At 43.6% G+C, this 12,613-nt stretch overlaps 1 protein-coding gene and 1 long non-coding RNA gene across 2 annotated transcripts; one reads left to right on the top strand and one right to left on the bottom strand.

Annotated features, from left to right (window-relative positions):
* The first annotated feature begins 4,815 nt into the window (after positions 1-4,815).
* Positions 4,816-5,501, top strand: LOC6528246 (ubiquitin-conjugating enzyme E2 N). The gene has a single exon (XM_002089265.4). The coding sequence runs from the start codon at positions 4,936-4,938 to the stop codon at positions 5,434-5,436; it is 501 nt and encodes a 166-aa protein (XP_002089301.2). The 5' UTR covers positions 4,816-4,935; the 3' UTR covers positions 5,437-5,501.
* Positions 5,502-7,907: 2,406 nt separating this feature from the next.
* Positions 7,908-11,194, bottom strand: LOC120320645. The gene is made up of 2 exons (XR_005560167.2): positions 9,769-11,194; positions 7,908-9,693 (listed from the first exon to the last, which is right to left on the bottom strand). It is a non-coding gene; the product is annotated as an uncharacterized LOC120320645 (long non-coding RNA).
* Between the last annotated feature and the right edge of the window lie 1,419 nt (positions 11,195-12,613).

Raw genomic sequence — 12,613 nt, 5'->3', positions numbered from 1 at the left:
CTTATTTCCGAGCATGATTAGCTTTTTTATTACTGATTACAAACGTAAAGCACGAGCCAATATCTCTGATTTTTCCAGCCAGTGCTTACCTACCTATTCAGACATTTCATTGATTTCAATAGCAGTGATTTCTCGCGAGTCGCGTTTAACTGACAAGAGGGCAAAGGTCGCACATTACAAGCAGTGATTTGTGCACTTTGTAAGGTGTACTCCCACTTCCCCCGCGGTTCACACGACTGCCAGAGGCGAGCTGTCAACGCCTTTTGGTGCCAGCGAGTTGCAACTGCAGTTTCAATCAATCAAACGCGAGGCGAAACGGATGTGGACATGCCACTTCACACACGCCACGAATGCGCCCGAGGCTGAGGTTGTGTTGGCCAAAGGTGTCAACAAAGGTGTGCCACTGCCACAACTCCAGCCAGAGCAACAACAACAAGAACATCAACTGTTTGTGCAACTCCAAGTGGGGAATGAACGAACGGATATGTGGCAAAGTTTCCTGAATGGCATTCTGCTGGTGAAAGGCAATTTAATTGAGGGACTTCTCGCTCCAACGCTGCCGCTGCCTGCTCTGTTTTCATTTCGTTATTAAGCTGCAAATCGGTCGACTGGATGGCGGATGGCGAACGAGGCAGAAATGTTTGCACACCCAATTTATCATTTCATTTACAGCGCGAAACGCACAAAAATGCAACCGCATTTGGCCAACATTAATCATACGACATGTTGACAGCTGTCAGCGCGTTCGTTCGCTGATTTTGTTGCCAATGCAATGCTGCTCCTGCCCCTGCCGCTTAGCTGAGAAATACTGCAAATTGCCGGGCTCAGGGGCTTATAAACATTTTAATTCACATCCAGCGATGAGTGGTTGATTGCAGAAATCAGAGAGAAGTCCAGATAACCAAATGGGCAAATAATTAAACACAGGTTAATTTGATCAAAGGGTAGCTCAATGCCTGTTATCAGAACGATTTTATTAATAAGAAATCCTATTAATAATATTAGCCAGCAACTACAATATATGTGTGTAGAGTGACTTTCCCACTCCTTTGGAAATATTCTGAGACCTTTTTCATCCCCGGCCCAGTGGGTTTGTAATAAATCTTTCTGGCACACTACGCCAAATGAACAATGAAGAATAATGAGGCCTGTGCCAAAAAGAAAAGAGATTCTGACTTGTCCACAGCATCTGAACCGAGCGAACCGAGCGAAAGTTAGTGAAGGCGAGATTGAGCGAGTGGCAGAGTACATAATAAGCTCATTAATCATGGGACACACCAGACCGGAAGGGAAGTGCGACCGAGCAGAGCAATCATCATCCATATGGAGTGACTACTGTGTCACTTAGTTCTCAGCTCCAATCGTGCGAAATGTGGGCACATTATACTTTCGGGGGGCGTGTCGTTTCTTGCAACAGTTTGATCATTAATTAGCTGGCATTTAATGTTAGATGCCCCCTGTGCCCCAGAGTGCAGCACCATTAATCTCGCTTGAGAGCGAACAAATTGATGCTTGGATGCCTGGATGAATGACCGGCCTGTCTTGGCCTGGAACAAATCCAATATACTTCTTTTTTCCGGCATTTCCGTCTGGGGCATTTGTTACTTTGGATTGTTGTAGAATTTTTCACAATTTTCACATTTTTCAACATCCGTCGTGGCCGGCAGACAATAGCCGAAAAGCGAGGGCCGAACATCATCATCATCAGAAGTCGGGCGGCATCGTCATGGTCTTCATCTCATTGTCGGTTCCATAATTTGAATCATTTATAACTGAGGGCTAGAAGCAGCTCTGGGTAACGCACTTTGAATACCCCGTTTAATAACGGCTAACCTAATAATAACAATAAGGATTGAAATGGATATATTTATATATTAAGATACCAGTTGTCTGATTTAAAAGCCCTTTTGATTTAATTTTATTAATGATTTAATTTAACAAATTGATATCTCTTTCGGAAAGCATACACTCTGAAATACATTGTAAGATAACTTATATAATATATGATTTTGTAGTTAAAACATTTTCCAGAGGGGTTATCCCACTTCGACTCACATTACTCAGTAAGTAAATGGCCGGTCATTGGACCGCGGCCTCTGATGGCTACCGTCGTAATCTGGGATCCGAGGCAGGCGCCTGTCCAACTGTCCACCTTCCATTCGTCTGCAATGTCCACCGAGATTTTTGATTGATGGCGCGAGTGGCGCACGTTGCAGTGCTCTTAAAATTTTTATAAATTATAATTTTTCCATCGACGGGCAAACATATTTTTCATGTCATGTCTTTCCCCCGCCCGTCCTGTATCCGTATCCGTCCGATTGATTGATGAAAACGCGAGGCGTGTACGAAATAAAAGGAAAGAAATATAATAATAATGATATATCTATGCAAATTACGGCACACAAATTATTAGTTTCGTGTTCTGCGAGGATGACGATGCCGGCTTCGGAATTTCATATTAATTTGCCAGCCATTAATCATCCGATGAGGGGGTGTCGCCGCTGTTGTTTGATTTCTTTGGGGCCTGTGTCCAAAGGTGGCAATTCGTTGGGGGGTGTGCTTGAATTAAGTGAATTTATTCTGCCTTGTTTGAATCATTGAAACAATTGAATTAATTCATTAGAAAACAATCAAACTGAAATCGTTTGATTAATTTGACTTTACTTTTTGGCTGAAGTAAATAAATAAGTAAATAAATGCCAAATAACCGCATACTTTATAACCGCCTAACTTATATACTATTTTTCTAACAATATAATCATTTTCCAAACCTTTTTGCATACAGAGATGTCGCGCTTCCAGTCAATTGTTTGCTTTGGAATTTCCCTGAGTTAATCTTGGCGACACAACTTCATTTTGTAGCCATTCTGGGTTGGCCGGAAAGTGGAATTTCTGCAAACAAACTGTGGCCTGGCCAGTCCGATGTAGTTGGAAAACAAAAATCAGAGCTATGCTGCACTTCATCCCGGCATTTTCTCGACTCGACCCTGTTTGACTCCGTCTCTGTGGCAGAAGGGGCCATAAAAACTATTTACAGTTCAATTTGCTATAATATTTGCAGCTGAAAACCGCAAACGACAAATATGCACCACCGAAGCAAACCAATGCAAACCAAACCGACAACCACAGACAGAGCGACCTTTCCCCGCATCATTTTCCCACTTGGAAAAGCCTTCGCTTGGAGATCCGCAAATAGCTTAAACTTTTTATGCTTCGCACTCGTGGATGATGAGGGTATGTTGAGCTATAACAACTTTATGAAATTCAACAAAATTGAACAGTCATTTGATTAAATCGCTTTGAATTACTTATTTTATAAAAATTTTAAAATATATACATTTTCCTTATATTTTTTTATTTATTAGAGGGGATAGTATAGTTTACAAAGCTAAGACTAACATAAATATAAATAGTATTGGCTACGAGGACAACGACTATGCAAATCTATATTTATGTATGTTTAATGTAGTTTAAGGGTTTTTATGTTAGGACTAAAATTAAATTCTACAGATTAGTTTTTTTAAGGCATTTTATTAAGGTTGCAATGCTTTGTGTTTTTGGATCTTTAAGAAGGGCAGTTGTTTTTTTTTTGATTATTCAGCAATTGTTGGTCCTCTTCTGTGATAGTTCTCCATGCTTCCTCGGGTTTTCCTCATATAAGATTTAATATATAGATCGAACATCACGTTTTTGATAATTTGTATTGATAACTTGTATCTATATAAGTGATACAATCTACTAAAGAGATAAAAGGGCTGCTTTCGAGGGTACTATCATATCGAAATACCACATCCAGGGATTCCAGCGCGTTTAGCACTCGCTGGCGCATTCAAAGTGGAATCAAAGTTTATGCACATGAGGGCACTCAGACGGGCAGGGAATGTTCGTTTGCGTATCTGAAAATCTACAGACAATAATCCAGTGTAGAATAGTGCGAGGGCACTGAAAGGGTTAGGTTGCGTTGGGTTAGTGTTGCCATTCCGGCCACTCGACACTTTCCATGGCAAAAGTTATGCAACCAATTTACATACAAAAACAACTCAATAAACGTGCGAAATGCTAACGATTTGTAAAAGTTGGAATCCCCCCAATTCGCACACACATGAGTGTATTACGTCCTGTTATTGGTTTTTGTAGCCATTCCACGAGGGCAGGCACAAAGTGTGAGGTTTTGCCCGCCTTTTCCACTGCCACTGCCACTGCCCTGGCAATTTAGCAAAGTATTTCCTCGGCGCTCTAAAAAGTTGCCCACTTTTTGTTACACCAACATGAGACGTCGCCCTTGTCCTGGTCCTCGTCCTCGCCCTCATCCTCGTCGTCGTCTCATAAACTGTGGGCTTATTTTCATGCCCGGAGCCATGAAAACGGAAATTGTGCATGAAAGCTGACTGCTAACCAGGCCCCAAAGCAGGCGGATTGCGGGGGCGGTGGAGCATCCACTTACACGAACCTAACTCGATTATTATAATATTCAACTATATAATCCAATGGGAAAGTTTGCTAATAAGCTGCTAGTTGAGTGCCAGTTAACATAGCCAGTTCACCCGGGATTTCAGAAGGACCCTCAAGCATTGGAAGCAGGATGGAAATGCGGTTCGCTTTTATTGTTGTGGGTGGTGAGTGGTGGGTGGTGGGTGGTAGGGGAATGGAAGGGCAAATGCCTCTAGTCAATTTAATTTTGCCCACTGAAGGATAATTGCAAATGCATGGGAATTGGGCGTTTGATTCGGTCTCATTGAGATGACTTGGGCATTCAAATCAGCCAAGTTAATTTATTGACAGTTGCAGCAAGAAGCCCTACAAGGGAACCCAATTACCCAGTAGCCCAGTTCATATATTTCATTTAACTAAAATTGACGTAGTTACTTATAACTGAAACACGTAACCTTTATCAAGGATAAAGGTTAACTGAAGGTATAACTGAAGGCAGCGTAAATGTTCCATTGCCATACGAGTCGTGTTAAGCTGCACAGAGAGGAAATGGCCGCACTGACCACCAGAATCATCAAGGAGACGCAGCGCCTCCTGGAGGACCCAGTGCCCGGGATCAGTGCCATGCCGGATGAGGGTAATGCGCGTTACTTTCACGTTCTCGTCACTGGCCCCATTGACTCGCCTTTCGAGGGTGGAGTTTTCAAGTTGGAATTGTTTTTACCCGAAGACTATCCCATGAAAGCGCCAAAGGTTCGATTTTTGACAAAGATTTTCCATCCAAACATCGATCGCTTGGGCCGAATTTGTCTGGACATCCTGAAGGAGAAATGGAGTCCTGCTCTGCAAATTCGAACCGTTCTACTTTCGATCCAGGCCCTCTTGAGTGCTCCCAACCCAGATGATCCACTTGTCAACGATGTGGCGGAGTTGTGGAAGGACAACGAGGCGAGGGCCATTCAACTGGCTAGGGAATGGACTGTGAAGCATGCGATGGGAAGTTAAATTCATTCCTTAGAAGCCTAGTTAAGAAGTAAACCTAATTAAAAATGGGCATTGTTTGGCTCTAACAGTCTGTATTTTGTATATACCTTATATTAAGCTATTGAATTCACTCCCAATTGACGCCCCCGTGGCGAGAGGTCTAATTGCAATGTGCAGCCACAAGTGCCGCAGCTACAAATGCGGCATCGCAGTGACTTTCACTATGCGCGAGCGATGTGGCATGAAAAATGAGTCCGGTCCAGTACTGTGCGGCATACAAAAGCGACTGCTAACGGTATTTAATGACACATGAAGTCGTCAATCACTCAGTAGTAAATCTCGACATGTCGCCGTACCCAACCCAAAGTCTCTTTGCCGGCTTCCCCCGCAACTCGAGAACCCAAAACAAAGTAAAACAAAACCCCCGTCCAAGCCGAGCGACTCAAAAGCGAAGCGAAACCAAACGAAATGAAACGAAAAACGCTCCCGGTAGCAACACAATTTGACAGCTGCCTGACAGTTTAAATTAATTGATTTATATGGACTGGCTGGATGGGAAAGTGGACACTGCTCGGAGGTTTGGGAGTGGCGCTTTCGCTTAGTCGCCCCCGAACAAAGGAATCCTGGGGAATGCTTCTCTGTCGACTACCTGATACTCAGTGCTGAAGTAAAATGGCTGAGCAGAACAAAACATAGCATTAAATTACTCTGTTTTGACATACTGTTAAATATTTATATAAGCTATATATAATTTGTAAATAATACTTTATATTTATTAAAAAAAAAGTTACAGGCCAAAAGATACAAAAAGAATATATGTTTTTGCTTGAAAGATTTTGTACCTTTCTAAATCACCCACAATTATAATACACCCTCGTGTTTTCTTAATACACAGTATCTAAATATATTGATATGGGTTTTCAATTAACTGAATGGCGTCGTATTTTCCGATCAGCAGCCCAGCTAGACCCGCATTTGAGGCGCTGCCCTCAAGCTATATCTGTATCTGTGTTTACCGTCGTGTCAAATGCGGCCAAGTACTTGCCACTTTCTAAGAGACCCGCTTAGACACCTGCCACACACACTCACCTATGTGGCCAATCTATCAGCGCAGCTCCGATCTGGCCGTGTCCGATTTATAGACAGTGTAATAACATTATCGACTCGCTTAATTGTATGATAAATAGTGTGCGCCCTGGCGGGGAATTCGGTGATTATCTCGAGGGTTGCTCAAGTGTCTGCCGCATAAATCAAGAGAGCTGTCACGCGAATTGACCCGGCCACGGACGCAGTCGCGCCACTTGACTGATGATGTCTTGGCCCGATGCGATCCGTCCAGCGATTCGGCGGGGGATCTTTGCATTTCACTTTCCGACTTGTGTCGCCGCCACTTACAGATGCGTCAAAACTAACAAGATCGATGGCCTGGTAACGCCGAAAATCGTCGATCGGCGATTACCCATCATCCAGTGATCGCTGAAGTCTGCCTCGCAACTCGATTTCCATGGGGCAGCCGCAGAGGTAAACTGCTGGTGTCTTTGGTTTCGAGTCTTTTCAGTGTCGCGACAACGCCTGATTGATGCCTTGATGGGTTATGGTCAAAGGAAAAGCGAAGGTAGTTAACTTATGAAAGGCCATTATATAACACAAGACTGCATCGGGAAAGAAAACCGTTTTCATGTCGATTCTAGATTGCATTTGCCGAAAGGGCCATATACAATTCATATAATCTGCAGTCCAAATATTATTTTACTTTCTGTTTTATAAATGACACACACAAATTTGAAAAATCCCTATCGACAACGACCGTGCATACTTATATTTTACCCAGCTTATGAAAACCTTTTCCATTCTCCCAATAATCCTTACTAAAATCGCAAAAATTCAATATTGATTTGTTCCGAGTGCTAACAGAACAAATCCTATTTTATGTGATTTTCATGGGCGTACGGCTTTTGTTCGTCTAGCTCAGGACTACTCGCACCATGCACCTTCCCTTCACTCATCTCACTCATCTGAGCATTCACTTCTGTTACAACTTCATTTGAGCAAATCTCTATAATCCCATCTGATTCCGCCGGCACAAAACAAACTTTGCTGGTCCCTCAGTTGGCAAATAACTCTTTTTCCGAGCCCCGGGCGAACAATCCTTGGGAAGTCGTCGCGTCTCGTCCCGGTAATCCCGCTCGTAAGCATTTTGTCACATTTCAAAATCATTTATCAAGAGCTTTCACAACAGTAACCCTCACGCCCCGCTCAGTCCCGCTCAGTTCAGTTCTGTTCAGTTCCGATCCGATCCGCATCCGAATCCGAATATGAACCCCATTCACATCGCATCTCTGTCACTGCACTGACAGTTGTGCACATTAATTTTTCAACACAGACTTTGGGAAATTTGTTCGGGCCACAAATTTCTCGATGCGATGCTGATGCTGATGCTGTTGCTGATGAGGCTCAATGGGAGACGGCGACGATGAATAAAATACAAAATAAACATCTCTCTTTGTGTATTTGTATCTCGCCCGCCACTTTGCATCTTTCAGTTTGCAGTTTTGTATGCCATGAGCTGTGTGTGCGAGTGTGTGTGTGTGTCGGGCTAAAGTAATTTTTCATATCATAAATTTTCAAGTCAGTTAATCCCACACGCGGCGTTCGTTGTCATGGCTTCTTGCACTCTCTTCTCTGGTTTTATTTATGCCTTCCGCCAGATTCCCCATCCCCATCTCCATCTGCATTTCCATCGCCTCCTGATGGCAGCTGTGACACTTTGACATTTCAGTGATAATTCATACTTTTGCATGTCATACTTAATTATGCCAACAGACTGTGTGGGTCTTTTATCATATTTAATTTCGGTCTCTTGCATTTCTTCTGTCACTCACATCATTATTGCTCTCTTAGGCCGCCGCCACCGCCACCGCCTCCAAGGCAACGTGGGCCTTTGGGATGTGGAAAGACACGACCCGACCAGAGAGCCCAATCCAATCCAGACCCGGCTCAGTTCACTAATTACTCGACAGACTTTCCCAATCGTCTTCAAACTTAATTTATCACCTCGACTCGCTAGGCTTCGCCACGGATGATTAATACATTTCTACGCCGCTCTCCTCTGGCACACAAAACGACACAGAATATGTTTCGGAAAAAGGGTTTTTGTTTTCAGCTCGGTTTTTCATATGCCAAACACATCAATCATCGTCGGAGTTGCGAAAGGAAGATGGGATGGGGCCACTATCCCAGGGGCTGGCTCACAACAAAAAATCAGATTTCAGCAAAATCAGCTTAGCGATTCCGAAATTAGTGACATGTCAACAGGCGAGGCAGCGGAGCACGAGGATTTGGGCCCAAAACCACAAATAGCCTGCAGTCGTATTGGATTTTAGTGCTCTGTCTCTAGAGGGCAACTGGATAGAACGAGTTGTGCTGAAACTTTTATTTGAAGAGATTAAGAAGAGTTTGTTCATATGAAATATTATTATTTAGATTTTTTGATGCCAAAAGAACTATGTTTTTAAGCACGCCTAGTAGTAATTTTGTAGTGATGATTAACAGTTATAAAAATACAAATATTGCATAGATTTCGTTGTCTATCTATTTACCTAACCAAATACTTGGCCATGGGTTTACTAGCTGCTTTTGATAGTGTCGTCCAGGGACGTGTTGGTCCTTGGATAGGGTATTTCGACTTCGCCCAACCTCTTCAGCCTTCCATCTCCACTCGGTGTGGCTGCCATCTCGCTGAGTGATGTGCGGCCATCAATCTAAACTCATCATTTTGAAGGCGCGCTGTCAGCCATAATGACCGAGGCCAGGCCAAAAAACTATATAGAAAAATGTCAGACGAATCTCACATGGTGGAGCCGAGTTTCGAAGTGGGGAAGGCCCTGAAAAGGGGGGCTAACTGCGATGGGTCACACAATTCCGCACACAGAGTCGTCAATCATAATTTATAAATTGCTGTGCCAACTGATGTGTGTGTGCGGGGGTGTAGGGATGGTGGTATCCACAATTCACAATCCACAGTTGTGAGTATGCAAGTTGTGTTTTCGCCTTTGTATCGGCTGTACATACGAGTATTTTCTTGCGCTTGTGCCATATCCAACTAATTATTCAACGTCTCATTAAACAAATAAATGTGTCAGAGAAACATTTGTTTCCCATACATCACGAGCCAGAGGAGCGATCGTTTCTCGTTTCTATTGCCCCAGAGCTGCGAAGGCCGCCAAATCACGTCATGTGAATATGACAAATCAAATGAGATTAACACTTAATTTCATTCTGAAAGACGAAAACAGAAACAGAAACAGAAATAGAGTGAAATATTTCACCGCTCAGTGCGCATTCCTCACTCACCAACCAACCAGGCGTGCTTGATAGATGTGAGTTCTGCGCATATTTCAGGGGAAATCACCTGACAGCCCGCCATATGGGCCGTGAAATTAAAAACCATAATTAAAATGTTCCCCGAAGACTGTGGGGCCTTGCCAATGATTCATACGCCGAAAGGCATTCCGCTGGGGATTAAGATTCCTGCAGCAGATGCGAGAAATACAGGAACATAAGGTGTCAAATGAAATGTCAGTACATTTTTCGGAGTTCGGATTCTGAATAAATAGTCTAATGATTCTTAATCACTTTCCAAGACAAGCTGTGCAAATGTATTTGAATTGATAAATGGTTGTTCTGAACTGTCCATTCCCATTGCTCTCATGCTCTTGTGCAGACATCTATTGGACATTTAAATGCTCAGCTCAGCTCGACTCCCTTGTCAGCTCCCATCGGCCTTATCACATGCCAAATACCAAGCGCCGGACTGCAGAAACAGTTGATGTGCTGCTCATCGTGCAATTTATTGAGCACATCAATCAATGTGGCAATTCCATTTGAGTACTCCGCCTGCTGTTGTGATTGCCCGCAAATAATTGCACACTGCAGCTGCCTGTCAATGGGTGTGGTCGTGGTCAGGGCCAGAAGAAGCCTCGCCGGCAATCGTCACTCTAAAGATGGGCGCAACAAAAACAGGTCAATCATCGATCATGGCCATCGCCATTGCCATCATCAGCAACGTTGCCGAGCAGCCGCATCCTCGTCGCCTCATTATTGATGAGCCCGGAGCAGCTACATTTGCCAGTGATGCCAAAGACATGATTTTAAAATCCATGCTTAAATAAACTAACAATTCTATCCACCGAATAGCCTTCCAATCCAGTCCAGATGGATGGTGTAATATAGATATACTTTAGGTAAATGAGGAATCCCACCAGTTTTTAGCCAAACTGCCATCACTGGCAGTCTCGGTCCGTCATCGTCATCGCTGGTCCTTTCCATCCATACCAGATAATATCTTTTTGCAACAAATTTTTGACAGCTTCGATGCGGCCTGGTTCGGTTCGGTTCGGTCCTGGCCCATATTGGCCACATTGGCCATATTGGCCTGGAAATGCAGGCAGGTCGGTTGGTTGGTCGGCTCGTCGACTCTTCGACTCTTCGAACCGTCGGCATTGTTGAGACCCCTCGGAGTGCTGTTGGGCCTGTCACATTTATCACAAATTCAATGAATAATAATTTTTGCACGCTGTGTGATGTGACGTGCTAATGTTATCTGATTGGAATCGCCGATGAAGCAACAGGAGAGCACACCAGATGGGGCTGGAAATGGGGAGCCGGGGGCAGAGTATTGTGGCTGCATCCTTTAAATATTAATTATGGTCCCTTTTTCTCGAGCGGCTTTCGACTGCCATTTTGTATTATAAATTGCATTCTCGATAAGCGGCGAATTATTAATCGATGCTGGGGGCATAAATGCATAAAGGAGCCGCAGAGGGTTGCCTTTCTACTGAGCCAGAGAGAGCGATCATAATTTAAGGCGACGATCTGACGTTTCCGGTTTTGATTGATGGCAGCAGCAAGGCACTGTAAATCAATTGGCTTACCAGCCGCCGCTTATCTGCCATCCACTATATCCACACGATAAACATGGTCGCCTGGGATTTATAGATACTGCATACTCGTATAGTTAAGTGCAGTCGCCCACTCTGAACTGCGGCGCCTACTGGAATTACACTTTGGCAGCTTTATGGGCCCATCGATCAGCCCGTGAACGGAATGCGACAATCTAACATCAACATGGGCGGAGATAAGGCAACGGATGAGGGTTAATTTCCACATAACTCCAATGCAAACATGGCAATTGTTCAGTTATTTACTCAACATATTTGCCAGATAAAATCTAACAGAATATAAGTTGTTCGTCAAGTTTCTACAAACAGTTAACGATCGCAGGCAAGGTATTAAAACTCATGTGATCTCATAGAACACACATATTTCACTTGTACAATACATATATAAGCCTTCAATCGTGTCTGCAAATTGATTTCCAAATGATTCATGACCTCGTCGGGTTCATAAAAGTGTTGCCTGATCAATTGATTTTCGCGATCATTCCCATCAATCACAGGCGGCAGACTCACGCCCAGAAAACTCTCGAGTCTCGAGGTGATCTCCCCGAGGAACGGAGACTGTTCTCATTGGATTCGACATGCAGTGTCAGTGAATAACCCCGCTGGCTAATCAATTACAAAGAGATGCCAACATGTCAGTCCCCAGACAGCCAACAAACAGCCTGGTGAACGAGAGTCGAGGCGAAATGGCATGGGCGGCAGGGAAATTCGGAAAGGAAAATCGAGCGCCAAATTACTTTCAACGCGGCGAAGTGAATCGTAAATCAAATGAGTGTTGGGGAATTCGCAAACAATTCGAAGAATGTTGTGTGTACAAAAGACCGTTGACAGTTCTTAATTGCAAAGGATTTTCACAATTCAATTCGCTTCGTTTCGCTGCGTTTTGTGTGGCAAACTTTGAATTTTTCGCAAATTTCTCGAATTTACTTTGGGTTTCACTTCGCAGTTGGGATTTCTAAAAATACGCTTGGATACGGTTGATTGCAATGGTATCGTCTTAAAACGAAATATCTCATTTTAAATATGCCTCTAAGCAATGGAAAATCGTCTTAAAACGAAATATATCATTTAAAATTTGTGTGTTTTAAGGCCCAATAGTTTAATTTAATTTTCCACCTTGCCGGGCAAGATTTGTAGCTGTGTACTGCTGTCTGGCCGAACCAACTTGTAGAGCCGAGAAAGACAAACATTCTGCAATTTGATGAGGAGGCAACGGTGAACATATCGCACGACTGCAC

The sequence above is a fragment of the Drosophila yakuba genome, chromosome 2L (assembly GCF_016746365.2).
Source record: "Drosophila yakuba strain Tai18E2 chromosome 2L, Prin_Dyak_Tai18E2_2.1, whole genome shotgun sequence".
NCBI lineage: Eukaryota > Metazoa > Arthropoda > Insecta > Diptera > Drosophilidae > Drosophila > Drosophila yakuba.
This window is presented reverse-complemented; position numbering and strand designations above follow the sequence as displayed.